The sequence below is a fragment of the Mustelus asterias genome, chromosome 23 (genome assembly GCF_964213995.1).
Source record: "Mustelus asterias chromosome 23, sMusAst1.hap1.1, whole genome shotgun sequence".
Classification (NCBI taxonomy): domain Eukaryota; kingdom Metazoa; phylum Chordata; class Chondrichthyes; order Carcharhiniformes; family Triakidae; genus Mustelus; species Mustelus asterias.
Genome location: NC_135823.1, coordinates 49,506,046 through 49,526,121, shown reverse-complemented (window position 1 = coordinate 49,526,121; position 20,076 = coordinate 49,506,046). Strand labels below are relative to the sequence as shown.

At 43.8% G+C, this 20,076-nt stretch overlaps 1 protein-coding gene across 4 annotated transcripts in view; it reads left to right on the top strand.

Annotated features, from left to right (window-relative positions):
• Positions 1–1,501: 1,501 nt before the first annotated feature.
• Positions 1,502–20,076, top strand: part of LOC144510738 (mitochondrial Rho GTPase 2-like) — a 40,383-nt gene continuing 21,808 nt past the window's right edge. For 3 of the 4 annotated variants that reach the window (XM_078240525.1, XM_078240524.1, XM_078240527.1), the window contains exons 1-9: positions 1,502–1,688; positions 3,439–3,497; positions 6,776–6,857; positions 8,952–8,995; positions 9,555–9,608; positions 14,348–14,400; positions 14,795–14,903; positions 16,277–16,378; positions 18,980–19,078. In XM_078240525.1, coding sequence (XP_078096651.1) covers positions 1,652–1,688; positions 3,439–3,497; positions 6,776–6,857; positions 8,952–8,995; positions 9,555–9,608; positions 14,348–14,400; positions 14,795–14,903; positions 16,277–16,378; positions 18,980–19,078 — 639 coding nt within the window. In that variant the 5' untranslated portion in view covers positions 1,502–1,651. Of the gene's footprint in view, positions 1,689–2,051; positions 2,098–3,438; positions 3,498–6,775; positions 6,858–8,951; positions 8,996–9,554; positions 9,609–14,347; positions 14,401–14,794; positions 14,904–16,276; positions 16,379–18,979; positions 19,079–20,076 lie in introns of those variants that run through there. The other variant, XM_078240526.1, reaches the window with a different exon arrangement.

Sequence of the window (20,076 nt, the reverse complement as noted above, 5' to 3'; positions counted from 1 at the left end):
TAGTTAAGGCAAATTGCAGGGATGCATTTAAGGGGAAGCTAGGTAAACGTGGAGAAAAAGAATTGAAGGATATGCTGATCAGGGGGGGATGAAGAGAGGTAGAAGGAAACTGATTCGGGCATGGACTAGTTTTAAAAGTTTATTAGTGTCACAAATAGGCTTACATTAACACTGCAGTGAAGTTATTGTGAAAATCTAGTCACCACACTCAGGCGCCTGTTCAGGTACACTGAAGAAGTTAGTATAGCCAATGCATGTCTTTTGGACTGGGTGGAAACCGGAGCATCTGGAGGAAACCTATGCAGACACAGCAACAACACGCAGACTCCGCAGTGACCCAAGCTGGAATCGAACCCGGGTCCCTGGCACTGTGAGGCAACAGTGCTAACCATTGTGCTGCCGACTAGTTGAGCTGCTGGCAGTTTCTGTGCTGTAAGTTCTATGAAAAGTGAACAAACTTGGTTGCAAAGGGGAGGTTTTAAAGGGTGTGAGGCAGATGAGATAGAGGAAGAGATTTCATAGATTGAAACCCATGTAATTGAAGGCTGTGCCCAATGAGGGAAAAGGTTGCAACGTCACAAGGGGAAAGTGTCTGATGGCTCAGAAAGTAGAGCCAAGACATCAGGAAATATTAGGGCAGATGGCCAAAAGCTTTGTCTAAGAGTTATAAGCTGTGTCAAGAAGGATAGAAAGGGCATTTCAAAGCTTGGGGTTTTGGCAGTTTAAGGCATAGCTACCAATGGTGGAGCAATCATAATTGTGGATGTTCAAAAATTAGGTGAGTGCAGATCTCAGGGTTGTGGCCTGGCACAGATTACAGAGATGAGGAGGGAGAGAGGGCGCCATGGAGGCATTTGAAAAAGGGCTGAGAATTGTAAAATCAAGGTGTTGTTGGCCCAGAAGTCAATGTAGGTAAACAGGCACAGAAGTGATGGGTGAATATGATGTGGTACAAGCTAGGGCATGAGGAGCTTTGGCTGATGACCTCAACTTTATGGAGAGACCAGCCAGGAGGCAAAAAGTGAGGGTTTCAGCAGCAGATACGTTGACAACGGGTGGAGTTGGATAAGGATATAGTTTTTAAAATTTGGAGAATGGGGATCCAATGTTATCCTTCCCAAAATGGACAATACAATTCCTCCTCTGCCCAGGGATTGCCAGATCTGTATTCCGGCCTCTTTCCGAACTTCGCCGGAGGTTGCCGAATGGCTGCCGGCCGCTCTCCGGAAGTTGCCGAATGGCCGCCGGCTGCTCTCCGGAAGTTGCTGATAGGCCGCCGGCCGTTCACCGGAAGTTGCCGAATGGCCGCCGGCTGCTCTCCGGAAGTTGCCGAATGGCCGCCAGCCGTTCACCGGAAGTTGCCGAATGGCCGCCGGCCGCTCTCCGGAAGTTGCCGAATGGCCGCCGGCCGCCCTCCGGAGGTTGCCGAATGCTCTGCGGAAGTTGCCGAATGGCCGCCGGCCGCCCTCCGGAAGTTGCCGAATGGCCGCCGGCCGCCCTCCGGAGGCTGCCGAGCTCGGCTGGTCGGAGCGCGCCGGGGCCACGGGAGCCGAATTGGTGTCAATCGATTGTGACTGGGCTCCGGTTACACCGATCAACCGACCTTAACGCACTGGTTATCGGTGGGGGGGGTGGGTCGGAGAGTGTGAACATGAGGGAAGATGTGAGGATACTGCTGGTGGGAGAACGTGAGTAACACAGAGAGTGGAGCGGGAGTATGGGGGACAGAGATAGGGGAGGGACTGGGGGGGGGTATTAAGGTATGATTTTTAGTGTAATACTTTGTGGATTGTCTCCACTCGAGAGCTTCCCGTGCCCTCAGCCTCCCCTTTTATTAAATTACAGCTCTGTTTAATACTTGCGTAATATGAAACGCACTGATAATGTTGTCTTTCAGTGGTACCAACATTGCTCTCTCACAATTATTACAGTGCAGAAGGAGGCAATTTGCCTCATCTCGTCTGCTCCAAATCACCCAACGAGCAGCTCACTTAGTACCATTCTCCCAACTTCTTCCCATAACCCTGCACATTCTTCCTTTTCAGATAACAGTCCAGTTCCCAGTTGAATGCTTCATTTGGACCACACACTCGGGCAGTACATTCCAGATTTTAATCACTCTCTGCCTGAAAAGTTTTTTTTCAATCACTTTACATCCATCCCCTTTCATTCTCTTTGACAAAGGGTCATCTAGACTCGAAACGTCAGCTCTTTTCTCTCCTTACAAATGCTGCCAGACCTGCTGAGATTTTCCAGCGTTTTCTCCTTTGGTTTCAGATTCCAGCATCCGCAGTAATTTGCTTTTCTCCCCCCTTCATTCTCGATCCTTTCACGAGTGGGAAACACTTTCTATCTACTCCGTCAAGAACCTTCATGATTTTGGATACCTCTATCAAATTTCCTCTTAGCCTTCTTTTCTCCAAGGGAAAAAAGTCCTGACTTCTCCAATCTACCTTTACAAGTGAACCATTCTTGGGAATCTTTCTGCACCTTCTTTAAAGCCTTCACATCCTTCATAAGGTGCAATACTCCAGCTGAAACCGAATTAGTGACTTATACAATTTCAACGTGACCTCCTTGCTCTGATACTCTGTGCTCCTATTAACAAAGTGTAGAATACTGTATGCTTTATTAACTGCCCTCTCGACCTGTCCTGCAAACTTCAATGACTTGTACATATGTATACCCAAATCCCTCTGCTCCTCCACCCCACCTTTAAAATTGTATTTATTTTATATTGTGTCTCCATGTTCTTCCTAACTAAATCTCTCTCAATCTTGAGAAAATTAAATGTTAAAAAAATTGTAAATAGCTATTGCCTGTTTGTCATTGATTTTGCTCCTTTTTATACACAAGATGATGATGGTGGATTTGGGCGATTATATCTCATTCCACAGTGACATCTAATGATTACAACCTGTAGTTATATTGTCACATTTGACATGGCAAATTCTAATGAGGATTACAGACATGCACCCATCGGGTTCTTGATTTTCTCCCACAGTTTCCAATTCTGTTCATTGACTTTGATCAGAGGCGAGAATCTCTATAACCCGACACGCCTTTTCTCTTTGTTAGTTCATCAGGGCTGAAGTTAATTGAAACATCCCGCACTTCCACCACAACCACAAACCTGGCCATTCCTGGCCTCTGGCATAACAGTGACTCCATTTCAAACAGGTTCAAGTTGGTTGTAAAATGCCTTGGGACATGCTGAGGATGTGAAAAACAATATATAAATACAGGTCTATCTGTCTCAGTAATTTGCCCTTGTGAATCCTGGGGGAAGCCCAAAAATAAGTGTAATAAGTTTATTGTGGATGTGCTGGGTCTAAATCGAGGTTTAAAATGCCTGCCGTGAAAGCTTAAACTGTGCTTAGCAGAATACACCGTTCACGGGTCCTGCAATTGATACCTCTCTTCTGTCCATGTATGCAGCTAAAGTTGGCAAAACATCACTGATCATGTCCCTGGTAAGCGAGGAGTTTCCTGAGGAGGTGAGTCAAGGTTTATACACACATACACACCTTCCACCATTTTTCTTTCCCACCTCATCTGGGGACTTTCAGCTGTTACTAAAGTATGTGGTCCAGAGGTAGTGGCTATTATCTGGTACTCCCTCCCGCAGTCACTACTGCCACTGTGTGCCAGTGATAGAAGGAGGGAGGATTTAAGGTGGTGGATGGCTTGCCAGTAAAGCAGGCTATTATGTCCTGGATGGTATTCTTGAATGCCTGGAGCTTCCAGGCAAATGGAGAGCATTTCCTCACCGTGTCATGCTCAGTAGAAGCATGAGGATGTTGGATGTTACAGACTGTAAGATCATACTTTAGGAAAATGGTCACAAACTCTTAAGATGGCTGCAACTTAACATATGACTATGGACATTTGAACTGTGGACAATTCTGCGGCCGATATTTAGTTAAATCTAGACCAGAATACGAGTACTTTACAACCACCCATGAAATTTAAAAACCTTAAAGTGTAAAGATTAACCAGTATTTGAGGAATATGAAATCTTTAGACTGTGGATCTCAGAGTGCCATTTTGAACAAAGGAGACTATCTGAGCTCAAGTGGGGACAGAGATGAAAGTGGTGGGCTGGGACCTCAGAAGGGTTAACCCTGCTGTTATGTGATTGAAATGAACTGTCAGGGACTGCAGGATAATACTCCCAGAACAACACAAATTTCCATGTGTTTGAGAGAACCATCTGAAGCACCAGGAAACAGCTGAGCCATCATAGCCTGAAAGCCAGAATACTGAGCTTGTCCAGCTTCCCAAGTCCACCTGAGAAGCAACTTCCTGGCTATTTGCCTACAAGAGGCTTCATGAGAATCCTTTATTTCTAAAAGACCTTCACTCCAAGTAAAGGATCAACTCAACCCAGAAGACAACAGGCTTACATCGATATGAAGACTGAATTATAAAAATGCAATTTATAACTGGGGTTTTAATTTCACCTGTATCTAACCTTTGTGTGTGTGATAACGCCAAGGATCTAGAGTCCAAGGACCAATTCCACCTCCCGGAAACTTCCACCAACCAAATGTGCGGTTGGAGGTGAGAGTGTAGGATCGAGCTCATCAGCAATGCCAGGACCCACAGAACCCATGGCCAGCGACACGGAGTTTCATAGGTGGACAATCACACCCATTGGCGAGTGATCGCTGAAGAAGAGTGTGAGTGAGATGTTGGGGGGAGTTTTCCGCTCCCATTTTTGGGATCGGCAGTGGGAGCAGAAAATCCTGCGAGGGGCCCAAATAGCACTTCACGCTGATGTAAAGGCGTGTTGTGATTGTCCCTGCCCCCAGCCAGTGCATATGGGAATCTTGACATTCAATGTTGGGATCTCCTTTGGAATAAATTAGCATCTACACCTGACAACCCTCCCCCACCCTGTTACATTATCCATTCACATCAATGTGAATTCTTTCTCAACTTGCATCTGGTGAGCAGAACCTGTCAGGAACTCCAGTAAGTGCATCACTCGGAAGAGGATCAAGCCCTGACACTGCCCCCTGGCACTGTCCCCTGTGTTGCATGGGGGTGGGGTGTTCTATCATAGAATCATAGAAACCCTACAATGCAGAAAGAGGCCATTTGGCCCATCGAGTCTGCACCGACCACAATCCCACCCAGGCCCTACCCCCATATCCCTACATATTTACCCGCTAATCCCTCTAACCAACGCATCTCAGGACACTAAGGGGCAATTTTAGCATGGCCAATCAACCTAACCCGCACATCTTTGGACTGTGGGAGGAAACCGGAGCACCCGGAGGAAACCCACGCAGACACGAGGAGAATGTGCAAACTCCACACAGACATTTTTAATGGACTTTCTATTTTTAATATACTGGGGCGATCTTTACAAAACAATCAGAGCCCTTGTCACCCAGTGTTAAGCTGTGACACCTGCCCCTTGCCTTTTTATGCTTTGTCAGACTAACAATTTGGCAGAGAAAGCTGCCATTGGTATCAGTGGCTTTAACGCCATTTTTCCCACCCGCTGTGACACTCTGCATTATTTTGGGAAAATTCTGTCTGTTGTGTTTCAATCATCCAGGGAAAATGTGTGTGAAAATAAAAAACTTATTTTAAAAATCACCGAAAGGCCTGCTGCTGGAATTTGTTTTAAACCAAGAAAAATTACTATTGAGGAAAAGGTGAAACACACATCTTACAGAAACATCTTACAGAAACATCCTAATCATAGTAAAGGAGAGACCACACAAGTCAATAACGCACTCCTGTCCTTTTCCTAGTAGATGGTGGATGGCCTTTGGGGAGTTAGGAGGTGAGTTACTCACCACTGAATTCTCAGCCTTAATCTGTTGTTGTAGCCACAGTGCTTTTATGATTGATCCAGTTACGTTTCTGATCAATGGTGACCCCAGGATATTGACTGGCGGGGGGTGAGGGGGATCAGCCTCAGCCTGGGTACTGAACAATGTGTAATCATCAGCAAACATCCCCATATGAAAAGTAGTCATTAACACAAGATGTCAGAAGCAGCCAGCACCCAAGGAACTTGGTTGAGTACCCCAGCAAGAGTCACTGGCTTTGGGGGAAGATCTGGAGTGGGAGCTTCCTTATTTTGTAAGATATCCTATCCTAGCTGTGTTCACATTTTCTACACTTGTAAATGCGTGATTGCTGATAAGGTTCTGCATTTCCGTCCCAAGAGCAACTTGTCTGGTGTTTGAATGCAAGAGGCTGAGCTACGTACTCTTCATATTTACTCTCTGAGATTACACAGTCTTATACTGTGTATTACACGGCGGCATGTTATTTATTTTGGCTTATCAGAGTGTGATTCAAACAATATTCAGGACATTTCTATTCAGCTGGTTCCCTCCTGGGATTGGAATGGCCACCTCTGCCCTCAGGGTGCGGCAGGCCACAAAGGACATCTCCATGGCTTCCTCACAGCCCCTCCATCAGCAGCTGGTGATCTGACTCAATGTATACAGTTTCAGAGGAAAGAATTTCACTTTCTTAAACAGAATCTTCTTGTTCACTGGTCAGATCAGACTTGCTGCTGCATCCAGATAGTTGGTGAAAATGGGCACTGAGTTACTTGATTTAAGGAACCAGAGGTCGTCGCATTGCTGAAATAAATTTCATACTGTGGCAAGTGCTGGTCACTGTGACTATCTCTTTATACTAGGGTTGCTCATATCCTCGGTGCAGGGTTGGCGGGCACAGAGTTGATTGACTCTCTCACTTGTAAATGTTCAAACGATTTCCTGTATTTATGGTTTGTCATTAGGTGCCAGCACGTGCCGAGGAAATCACCATTCCTGCAGACGTCACTCCAGAGAGAATTCCCACTCACATTATCGATTACTCAGGTATGAGATCTTCCTCTTGGGTTCAGAAGAGCACAATCATCATGGACTGTAATGAGTGATGATGTCTTTTATGTTGCAGTTGAGTATTTTATGATGTCTGCCAAGGCTCAGTTGGTGGCACTCTCGTCTCTGAGTTCAAAGGTTGTGCACTCCAAAGACTTGAGTACAAAATAACACTTCAGTACAGTGCAGAGAGAGTGCTGCACTTTCAGAGCTGCTGTCTTTTGGATGAAATGTTAAACTTAGGCCTGTCTGCCCTTGCAAGTGGACTTAAAAATTACCATGACACTTTTGAAGAAGAACAGGGCAATTCTCTCCTCACTGTTATGGACAGGAGTGGGGTTAATTTAAACAGCACTAATTTCTCCTCTCTCCACCTATCCAAACACAAAGGTTTTTTAAAAATTTGTTTCCCTTTTTATAAGTGATGGCATCTTTCCCAACCCCTTGGTTTTGGTGCGGTTCAAATTTCTAATAATGAACCCACAGCAAACTGGAGATAGGTTGAATTCAAAAGTTTTATAAGTTTATTTATTGGTGTCATAAGTGGGCTTACATCAACACTGCAATGAAGTTACTGTGAAAATCCCCGAAGATTAGTTTATTGCACACATTCAAACCATGAAAGGAGAGTCACAACATTGCCTCCACACTCATTCAGTAAAGAGAGAGAGAATGAAAAGAAGGTTTTACAGTACAGAGATCACAGAAAAACTGAATGTTGGTTCACATGAGTTCCAGAATCCAGTGAGGTATTCCTTAACTGAGACCAGTAGGTTGAAAACCGATGCTGGACGATTCATTTTTCCAGTGGTATTGACTTCACAGTTTGAGTCCGGCATGCAGAGATGAATCAGTCTTGTAGATGAAGGTACCACATTTCCAGCAGAAGCAGGATAGATGGAGGCCAGGTATTTCAGCTAGATAGAGCTTGTCTGTGATGCTGCTTGTTAGATGGTAAACAGAAGACTGATCTATGCAGATCAGGAAGGCAATGTTACTGGTTCCACAAGAATGACTCCCACCTCTCCATCAGGCCTTTGACAAAGGATGTGTATCCATCATCTGGATTCTGAAGACTGTTAAGTGCCTCAGCCATTAGGAGTTGAAAGGAAGGTTGTGGGGATTTTGTCTGAGACGATCCATCTCCTCCTGGCCAAACTAGGTTATTAAATGCAGATGGCCTTTCTATAGATTTTTTAAAAGTTGGGCTGTACAGCCCAGAGGTGGTTGTTAGTGTCTCCTCCGGGATAACAAAGTGCAGATTTTCTCCAAAACTGCTAGGTAGCTTCTTTTGTCCAGTGGTTGGACAGGTATTGATTCAGCCATTTTAATGGTCTTTGTTCAGTTTTTAAAATTTATAAATAGCAATGAGCATATCGATATATATTTTATAAAAATATACAGTGTGAGTCTTAGTCCCTCACTCTTTGGTGATCACTTGCTAATGAAGAAACTCTGTGTCACTGGTCATGGGTTCTGTGGGTCCTTGTGTGGCTGATAAACCCAATCCTAAAGCCGCATCTCCAACTGCACATTTGGCAGGTGTTTCCAGATAGTCCCTTATATCAGTCTCCTGAACAATGTTTATCCCTCAACTAACAGCACTAAACACAGATGATCTCATTGCTGTACCTGTCAACTTGCTGTTTGCAAATTAACTGTGTCCTTTTCCTACAGTACAACTGGCTGTTACATTTTGGGATACAATCCCAAGTGGCTATTCTTCATGTTTGAGCCTGGACAGTGTGTGAGGCTACATTATTCAAGGATGATGAACATTAGCCCAATGCTTGATAATTATCACAAGCAGGAATCCTGTTCCCTCTGCCCACCCTTTCCTAGCCCTGATCTCTGTCTCAGCTTCAATCAGCTAACATGGCACAGCCCGAAGATTAAACTCCTAATGTGAGCCAGCCAACTGGACCATAGAGAGAGCCCCCAGACCCTGCTTGGTAACCTAATTGACCCGGTTCTTGAGAGAGATGTGATGGTGCTTTTCCCAGTGCAGGTTTGGTGCATGTTATTGGCACCAGGCAGTCGTGAAACGTGTGTGTTTGCGTAAAGTGTATAACCTACTTTGTTTGCTTGCAGCATCAGAGCAGACAGATGACGAGCTCCAGGATGAGATTAATCGGGTAAGAACCTCCCAGATTCATGGCAGGTGCCACCATTAATCACTATGCTCAGTCCTTTGGCTGTCATGTAGAACTTCAAAAAGACAACACGTCTATTCAGGTCAAGGAGGGAAAAATTGATTTGCAACCATCCTTGAAGAATGGGGAACATTGCACTGGTCACGATGCATTACTGTGCTCACCTCTGTTTGGGAGAGACAGTGAATGATTCGTCTTTATCTTTTTCACCAGTGCTTCTCTGAAAAAGCTGGGGCCATCATTGCTCTACTGACCCTGTCTGTACCTGCCACTCATAATGATCAGGATTGTTAGCCCAAAGGCACTGATCGGTAACAATAGTACAGACTGTGAGTTGGAAGGTCGGGTCCGGATTGTTCACTGTTGCATAGCATGGTGTGTGCTACATCTTGCTTCTCCTTCACTATACTCAACTTCCACTTCTCCTGCTTCGGAATCGGAGGTGCTACTCCTCAGTCCCTGAGTGTTGTTCTAGTACCCACAACAAAGCATTTCCTGCTGATACCCCAAGTGCTTAAATCTTCTTCTTCTGTCTTTTCAGGCAAATGTGGTTTGCGTTGTGTATGATGTAAATAAAGAAAGCACCATCGAAAAGGTACTGTACCATCTTGTGTCATTTTACAGCGAGTCCCCTTACGCCCGAGGTCATTCAGGAAGCGGATGACTAATCGAACTTTCTCCTGTATAGTAAACAAAGCCATAAACCAAAAATAATTTGTTTTTTTATCAGTAGAGTTATAAAGAAATGAGGATAAACTTCTCAAAGCAATGGTTAGGTGACAACTTGGGTGCCCTACTATAGAAATATTAATAAAGCCTTAGTAAGCATTTAGCATTGATTCACTAGGATGCTTGTAATGGGGAATTATAATTGTAAGCAGAGCTTGTGATACTGGGGCTGTTCCCACTAGATCAGGGAAGACAAAGAGGTGATTTGGTAGAGATTTTTTAAAACTAGAAGTTTTAGAATGAATAGAGATTGTTTCCACTAGTTGGGAATCATTGTTGGGGGGATTATCACTGAGAGTGACATTAGGAGAGATTAATTTGCACAAAGATTTGCTGGGGCATGGAATGTTTTGCCCCAGGGAGCAGTTGGTGTGGGAACCATCCGTTAAAGGAAATTTGGATAAATATTTGAAGGAGTTGAAGAAAAGGGATCATTTTAGGATTGATACATGGCATGAGAAGAAAGTGGAGCAGTGAGATTAGTTTGGGATTGTTACTGGGCATGGGGAGAAAGTGGGCAGTGGGATTATTTTGAGATTAAACAGGGCTACAGGAATAAAGTGGGCAGTGGGATAAATTTGGGATTGATACAGGATTTAGGTGAGAGAGAGGGGCAATGGGATTAGATTGATACAGAGCATGGGGAGAAAGTGGGGCAGTAGGGATTAGATTGGGATTAATACAGGGTTTATGGGAGAATGGGTGCAGTGTGATTAACAGAGCCGGAACAGACAAGATAAGGCTAGATGTTCTCTGTCATTCTCTGTCCACTGAGATGGTCGATGAGCCTTGGTTTAATATTGCATCAGATAAAGGCCATCTCTGACAGCACAATTCCCTCTGTACTGCACTGAGAATGTCAGCCTGGTTTATCATAGAATCAAAATGATAAAGCTCAGAACAGGAGTCATTTGGCCTACTCTGCTTGTGTTGGCTTGTTAAAAGAGAAATCCACATGGTCCCATTGCCCTGCCAATCCTTTCCTCTTCAATTCTCCTTTGAAAGTGGCTATTGAATTTGCTTCCACCATCCTTTCACATTCCAGATCATGACATCTCACTGTTCCAAAAAAACTTCTCATCCTGCTGAGATTTCAAAGCTCTGGAGTCCTTGCAGAGTGGCATAGTTCCTTGTTAGCACAGCTTTAGTCATCAACCTGGTGTTGTAAATGTGCACATATAAGAATGGAGAGTTACAACTGAGATCTGAAACTGTTGAATGTATGTTTGTGGTTACCTGGGAGCTGGCAAAGTTGTTAAACATTGCCTTATACTTGTCACTGAGAGACAATAACTGATAAATGAGGTACATGCTCTATCTGCCTGATATACTGTTGCTGATGTGCTCGATTTCTAACTTTAGAACTCGTGTTGGGAGCATGTGTGCAGTGAAATCTAGGTTATCCATTCCAGAGGTCTGTTTTAGATTGTAATCTAAACCTGCAAGACAAACTAGTTTCATATCAGTTTCTCTCGCTGCATCACAACACAAAACTCCTCCTCAAAGACAATTCTTTCACAAGATTAATACCGCAGTCGGGGATTTCAGTCCTGCTCGACCAAGATGACTGAGGATTTTTGTTTGTATTTTAATTTTGTTGTGCATTATCACTGTCCTAAATCCCTGCTTCAAGGCTACCCTGCGTCAGCTTCTTGGCATGTGGAGCCTGCTGTAGCCTAGTCAAAGGCTTCTTTCACTGGTAGCTGACAGATTAGCAGCTGCCAGTGGCATTTTATGCACAGAGCAGGCTCTTTATTTCTCTAGGGCAGAAGTTACAGGAACATTACGTCTTAACCAATAGAAATAATTGTGTCCTGTAAATGTATTGCATGCGTTAGATGTACGCTAGTGTTTCTCGCTATATTATGGTGTCAGCATGGCACAGTTGTTAGCCACAACAACTGTTATGAAACATAGAAACTAGAAGCAGGAGTAGGCCATTTGGCCCTTTGAGCCGGCTCCGCCATTTATTTTGATCATGGCCGATCATCGAATTCAATATCCGCCACCCCCCATATTCCTTGATCCCTTTAGAGCTATATCTAATTTCTTCTTGAAATCACACAATGTTTTGGCCTCTAATACATTCTGTGGTAGTGAATTCCACACATTCACCACTCTTTGGGTGAAGAAATTTCTCCTCACCTCAGTTCTAACAGGTTTACCCCTTATCCTCAAACTATGACCCCGAGTTCTGGACTCCCCCACCATTGGGAACATTTTTCGCTGAATCTACTCTCTCTAACCCTGTTAGAATGTTATAAGTTTCTATGAGATCCCCTCTCCCTCTTCTAAACTCCAGTGAATATAACCCTAACCGATTTAGTCTCTCCTCATATGTCAGACCTGCTGTACCAGGAATCAGCCTGGTAAACCTTTGCTGTACTCCCTCTAGCAAGGACATCCTCAGATATGAACACCAAAACTGCACACAATACTCCAGGTGTGGCCTCACCAATGCCCTGTACAGTTGCGGCAAAACATCCCTATCCGTATACTCAAATCCTCTGGCTATGAAGGCCAACATACCATTTGCCTTCTTTACTGCCTGCTGCACCTGCACACTTTTAGCGACTGATGCACGAGGACACCAAGGTCTCGCTGAGTATCCACCTCTCTCAATTTACACCCATTCAAATAATAATCTCTCTTCCTATTATTGCTACCAAAATGGATAACCTCACATTTATCCACATTATACTGCATCTGCCATGCAGATGCCCACACACTCAGCCTGTCCAAATCACACTGAAGCATCTCTGCATCCTCCTCGCTTCTCACCCCCCCCCCCCCCCCCCCCAAAACTTTGTATCATCATCAAATTTGGAGATAATACATTTGGTTCCCTCTTCCAAATCATTAATATATAATGTGAACAGTTGGGGTCCTAGCACAGATCCCTGCAGTACCCCACTAGTCACTGACTGCCAAACGGAAAAAGGCCCATTTATGCCAACTCTTTGCTTCCTATTTGCCAATCAGCTTTCTATCCATTTTAAGACATCACCTTCAATCCCATGTGCTTTAACTTTACATAGTAATCTGTTCTGTGAGACCTTGTCAAAAGACTTCTGAAAGTCTTAATAAACTACATCCACTGGTTCTCCTCGGTCAACTCTACTAGTTACTCCTTAAAGAATTCCAATAGATTCATCAAGCACGATTTCCCTTTTGTAAATCCATGCTGACTTTGTCTGATTATACCACTGCCTTCCAAATGCTGAGTTATGAAATCCTTGATAATGGATTCTTAGCAACTTCCCCAGTACCAATGTTAGGCTCACTGGTCTATAATTCCCTGTTTTCTCTCTCCCTCCCTTTTTGAATAGTGGGCTTACATTAGCTATCCTCCAATCTGTAGGAACCAGTCCAGAGTCCACCACCAATGGATCTACTGTTACCAGGGCCACTTCTTTAAGTACTCTGGGATGAAGATTATCAGGACCTGGAGATTTATCCACCTTCAATCCCATCAATCTCCCCAAAACCATTTCTCTAATGCTGATTTCCTTCAGCTCCTCACTTAAGCATGTCTTTCTCAGAACTGCCCTCTAAGAGAGTGTTTAAGTTCTTCTCCAGAGATGTAAGGCTGATACAATTAGTGCTGCACTAAGGGAGGTGCCGCCCTTCAGATGAAATTTAAACCAAGATCCTGTCTGCTCTCAGGTAGAAATAACAGATCCCACAATCGCTCTTTCGAAAAAATGCAGGAGAGTTTTCCCTGATATATTGACCAATATTTATCCCTTAACCAACATCAATGAAACAGATTGTCTTGTCATTATCTCATTGTTTTTGGGAGCTTGCTGTGCACAAATTGGCTGCCACATTTCCTACAACGATGACACACTTCTAAAGTACTTCATTGGGTTTAAAACACTTTGGGACTTGCTGAAATTATGAAAGGCAATATAGAAATGCACGGGATGGTAGTTTAGTTCCTATGTTACTGGTTTAGCGACCCAGGTATCCTGAGTTCACATCCTATCCTGGCAAATTTAATTGAATAAACCTGATAACTTGCTGGTTGGCACCTGAATCAAAACTGAGTACGCCAGTGTGTGGTTTGACTAGCAGCCTAGATGAGGTTCCCTTTCGCAAAGGACATCAGTGAACTAGTTGGGTTGTTATATGGGGTTACTCTAGTCACTAATGCTATTTGTTGAATTGAATTTCATGGTGGGTTTTGAACTCACTGCCTTAGCCACCATCCTAACTGTGGAGCAGAATACACTCGCAGATTACTGTTCCAGCCTATATATAATATTCCAAGAATGTAACGATTAGTGTGGGGCTTTACACACTTTCCCAATTAAGATATAAATCTTTTCAAAGTGATTACTGGGGTGTAAGAAAATGGGGAACATATTTTGAAAACGGGATAAAAATGCCAATTTGATCCCCAAATGGTGAAATAAAATTTATCCAACTCAGTCTGGGTTTAATGGAGAATGCAAGAACAAGTGAAGCTAGCACTGACATTTGCTGTGGTAAATGGGTTAAACGTACTCTCACTGATGTGGTTAATGTAGCATTCTCTAACCCCGATTGTTTAGTTGTACTCAGGTGGAAGTATCAAACTGTTTTCTTGCTGGTGTTTTCCAGATCCAGAGTAAATGGATTCCTTTGGTAAATGGCTGTACAGAAAAGGGCAACAGGTAAGTCCATGTTTTCTGTGCTTGACTGCAAGAAATCTGTGCTTCCCCAGTGCCAGAGGAATAGTGGTAATTATAGAAATAGGAGCAGGTCTTTCTGCCCCTCAGGAGTACAGTGCCATTCTGGAATTCTCCCCATTAAACCACCCCACATATCTTCTCTTTAAAACCCAACTCTTTCCCTCCCCTAATATTACCTGCTTTGCTGTCCAATTTGTTCTGATTTCACTCTTGTAAAGACCTTGTTGGGTCTTGGGAAATGACATGCCTGAAATTTCAGTAATTGAGCTGCAGAGACTATAGGTGATCTGGTCCAGTTGTTTTGCTGGCACATGTCGCTTCAAATGTTTATTTTTAGTCTAGCTCTTTTGTTTGATTTCTCATTTGTTTCTCCCAGAATTCCGGTGATCCTGGTGGGTAACAAATCAGACCTGCAAGGAGCCAGCTCCATGGAAGCGATTCTACCCATCATGAACCAATTCATGGAAATTGAGACCTGTGTGGAGGTGAGACATGCAATGTGAAAATCTCTGATTCTCCCCAGTACTATAAACACACTTTTAAAAACGTGTGTTCTCTGCTGTGAGGAGTAGGCCATTTAGCCCCTCGAGCCTGTTCTGCCATTCAATAAGATCATGGTTTATCTGTTTGTGGCCTCGACTCAATTCAATTCACAGGACACTGATCCCGTTATGGTCCCAATGGAACAGTTCCCTTTTTCCCCGGTACTGGTACCAGAAATCCATTTCTCCCACAGTACTATTTGAGCCATGCATTCATTTCTCTGATCTTATTTTTCTATGTAAATTTGCTTGTAGCTGAGGAAATAATTCTGAGATTATTACATTTGCGATGCTGTTTTTAATTTGACCCTTAGCTGCTCATACTGTCTGCACTGAACATCTTTCTTATCCCTATCCATGTCATTAGTACCCACGTGGACCATAACAACTGGATCTTTCCCCTCCCATTGCAACTTTCTGTCCAGCTCTGAAGAGATGTCCTTAACACTGGTATCAGGCAGGCTGTCTCCCCCCCCTCCTCCTCCTCCTCCTCAGTGCCATGGTCAATTTGCTCATCCTCCCTTCAATCCACTGGCAAGGATAGCATTTATTGCCCCTCCCCTGTTGCTCTGACAAGGTGGTCTTTTAACCGCATGACTTGCTCATCCACTTCAGATCGCAGTTAAGAGTCAACCATGTTGGTGTTGGACTGGAGTCAAATATAGGAAGAAGTTTAACAACACCAGGTTAAAGTCCAACAGGTTTATTTGGTAGCAAAAGCCTACCAAATTTTGCTACCAAATAAACCTGTTGGACTTTAACCTGGTGTTGTTAAACTTCTTACTGTGTTTACCCCAGTCCAACGCCGGCATCTCCACATCAAATATAGGCCCAGACCAGGTAAGAATGTCAGGTTTCCTTCCTTAAAAGACAGAATGAACTAGTTTTGTCCATAATCCTGACATCTTAGTGTCCACTTGGTAAATGCAAACATGTGGCTGCAAGCTGTTTGGTAAAAGGCTGCTGTGAATTTAAATCTTCGGGTTCCACCTTCCCACCCATTAAAAGGCAGTAAACCACTCCCAGTAACCAGTGCCCATGATGTCCAGTTGGTTTCATCGTGAGAGACTAGAACGCAGATTTCTCATTTTGAATTCTTATCTCAGTAGGTTATTGGTGATGTGTCTCACTTCAGTCAGTTTGCCAGATTCACACTTGCTTAATGGGCAGCAGGGGAGGATGCTGGGAAGAGTTTCTTGACGATGCCCTTCTGGATCTACCTGTGTCCTATCTCTCCCCCCCCCACCCTCCCTCTCTCTCTCTCTCACCCTTCCCATACCACGGTTTCACACATTATGTTTCTTTGTCTCACGCAGTGTTCTGCTAAGAATCTGAAGAATATTTCCGAGCTGTTCTTCTATGCACAGAAGGCTGTTCTGCACCCAACTGCACCCCTTTACAATCCGGAAGATAAACAGGTAACAGCAGCACAATGCAGTAACCCTACTTTACTTTGGACAGAGCTATGTGCCCTTTCGCCACGCTGTTTTGTGCACTGCCCGTATGCTGCTTTGGCTGATAGTACATGCCACCAAACAAATGCAACCTCAAGCCAATAAAATGGTGAAGGTGTTGTCTTTTGAATGAGGTGTTAAAGCAAAGCCCTGCCTGCCTCCTTGAGTGGCTGTAAAAGATTCCCCACCACCATGCAAAGAGCAGCAGCAAAGTTCTCTTGGTGTCCTGGCCCATATTTATCCCTCAGCCAACACTTACAAATATCAGCTATGAAGAGAGGCTGGCCAGGCTGGGGGTGTTTTCCTTGGAGCAGAGAAGGCTGAAGGGGGACCTGATTGAGCTGTACAACATCATGAGGGACACAGATAGATGAGTTCAGGATAAACTTTTTCCCCTAATAGAAGGTTCAAAAACCAGGGGGCATTGATTTCAGGTAATGACAAGAGATTTAGAGGGTATCTGAGGAAAAGTTTTTCATCCAGAGAGTGGTAGGAATCTGGAACTCTCTGTCTGAAAGGGTGGTAGAGGTGAGAACCCTCACAACACTTGAGAAACATTTAGAGGAGCACTGCTGATTTTTCATCTCGGTGCCGTTTTCCCACGCTATCCCCATATCCCTTGATGTCCTTAATATCTAGAAATCTTTCAATTTCTCTCAAACATACTCAATGACTGAGCCTCCGCAGCCACCTGGGCTAGAGAATTCCAAAAATTCACCACCCTCTGAATGAAGAAATTCCTCCCCATCCACCCTGTTGAGCCCTATAAAAATTTTGTATGCTTCAACAAGATCACCTCTCCTTCCTCTAAGCTCGAGACAATAAAGGCTCTCTCTCCTCATAGAACAATCCTATCATCCCAGGGATCAGTCTGATTAACTTTTGTTGCACTCTCTCTAGGGCAAATATATCCATCCTTGGGTAAGGAGACGGCGGCACGGTAGCACAGTGGTTCGCACTGCTGCTTCACAGCTCGCGTCTGCGTGGGTTTCCTCCGGGTGCTCCGGTTTCCTCCCACAGTCCAAAGATGTGCGGGTTAGGTTGATTGGCTATGCTAAAAAAAAAATTGCCCCTTAGTGTTCTGGGATGCGTAGATGAGAGGGATTAGCGGGTAAAATATGAAGGGATATGGGGGTAGGGCCTGGGTGGGATTGTGGTTGGTGCAGACTCGATGGGCCGAATGGCCTCTTTCTGCACTGTAGGGTTTCTCTCTCTGAGACCAAAACTGTCCACAATACTCAGGCTCACCAAGGCTCTTATGCAGCAAGACTTCTCAAATCCTCTTGCAATAAAGGCCAGCATACCATTTGCCTTTCTAATTGCTTGCTGTACCTGTATGTTAGCTTTCAGTGACTTTTGAACAAGGACACCCAGGTCCCTTTGGACATCAACACTTCCAATCTTGCACCATTTAAGAAATACTGTGCATTTTTGTTTTTCCTACCAAAGTGGATAATTGCACATTTCTCCACATTATAATCCATCTGCCATGTTTTTGTCCACTCACTGAGCCTGCTCCTGAGAACTCACATTCCCACCAAGTTTTGTGTCATTAGCAAACTTCGAAGTATTATTTGATCCCCACATCCAAATTATTGATATAGATTGTGATTAGCTGAGGAGCATGCATTAATCCACTAGTCGTAGTCTGCCAACCTGAGAGTGACCTTGGGATGCCCTGAGGTAAAAGATGCTTTATCACTGTGGCTGTATGTTTTAAGGAAAATACTTGCATTTATTGAACCTGGGACCTTCTGGTCTCCATGTTTCACCAGTGGTACGTTAGACCGTTCCGGGGGCTGTTACTGGCTTCAGAGCTGCTTTTAGCCTGTGAGCACTGGCCTACCTAGTTGGTGAGAGAGAGGGAAAACTGGAATCCAAAACCTTGTACATTACAGAGATAATGAATTCAAATCTCACTGTGGCAATTTTGGAATTTTTTGTAAAAACTATAGAATTTAAGAGTAAAAGTGGCTATGAAGCTGTCCAATTGTCTTAACCCTAATTGGTTAACTTTAGGGAACCTTTAGGGAAGGAAACCTGCTATCCTTACTTGGCCTGGGCCATGTGTGTCTCTGTCCCATACTGATGTGCCTGATTCCTAACTGCCCTCCGAAATGTTCTAGCACTCCCCAGTTGTATCAAACTGCTACAACAAATGCAGTGGTTCAAGAAGAAGGCCCATCAGTGCCACCTTCTCAGAGTAACAAGGTTTGGGTAAGAAATGCCAGTGCCTCCCATACTGAGAGAATTAATTTTTTATTAAAGGCCACTCTCTCATATTGTTGGCACAGTAATGATAATTGCCTGTATCTCAGCCAGAAAACATCTAAAAGTGCATAGGGAAAGCACACTGATTTATCTGAAATGAATCACAGCCAAATGAAGGCTTCTGCGTTACTATTTTTGTTCCTCAAACTTGTGTGGCTCTAATTACTTAGCACATCTGCAGCCGATGCTTTTCTAGCCTTTACCTGGCAAATATTGTTTTAAGGGGTCAGGCTGCATTTGACCTCAGTGAAATTGCTCATTTGTCCCTGACTGATGAAGCTGTGTGTGTTTTAGTTGAAACCTTCGTGTGTTCAAGCCCTGACTCGGATTTTCAACATCTCCGACCTGGACAATGATGGGATTCTCAACGACACAGAAATGAACTTCTTTCAGGTAATTGTTCAAATGGCCAATGCACTGTGTTAACTTAATATACTTTGTGCTGCTTCTATAACAGTCAGGATGAACCTTGTCTCTCAATATTCAAACTCAGCCATGATTAGAGCATCAATATTCTGAATATTTTTGGCCCTATTCCTGTTCTTCACAAGTTGTTCTAAAACAAATGACTCTGACTAAAAATCTTTTGTTATGTTTGTTTATAACTTAAACTTTTATCATTTAATCTGTCTTGATTTTATCAATGCCATTTAATATTTTATTTACCTCAGTAAGGATCCTATTACACATAGAATACAGAGACATTACAACAAGAAAGCCAACAGTCCGACCTTTCCAAGCCATGTTAATGTTTACCCTTCACATGAGCCAATAATCCTCGTCTGATTTACTCACTCTGTTCCCACGTCCCTCAACCCCTTTTTCTCTCCTCAACCTGATCTTGAAAGTTGACGGTTTCAACCTCGGTCACTAATCCGGAATTGAATTCTGCAGCCTCACAACTTTGTGTGAAAGGCCCTCATTATCCCCGGTTCGACCCCTTTTGTCCCTCGTCCACTGCTTTGTGACCCCTTCCCTCCGTATTGAATTCTACAGCTTTACAACTCTAGGTGTGTAGAGAGTTAGATTTGCCAATATTTTCTCCAAATTGTTTTAAAACTAATTGATTACTAGATTTTACTGTACAGCAGTTTCCCAGGCTACCCTTTCAAAATCATTGGCGAAAGGGTGGGGAGGAGGATGTTTTTAGAGTGAACTGTTGTGATGTGCTGTGCGCTGCTTGAAAGGCTGGTGGAAGCAGCTTCAGTAGCAACTCTGAAAAGGAACTGAGTAAGACGGATTTGAAGGTCTATGGCCAAAGTACAAGAGAATGGGACTATTTGGATGATCCAATTAATGGGCCAATGACTAGCTGTGAGGTTCTATGAGAGGGGATTTTATAGCCTGCAGTCCCTTTTCATAGGTTACCTTTAAAAAGGAACTCATTTGAT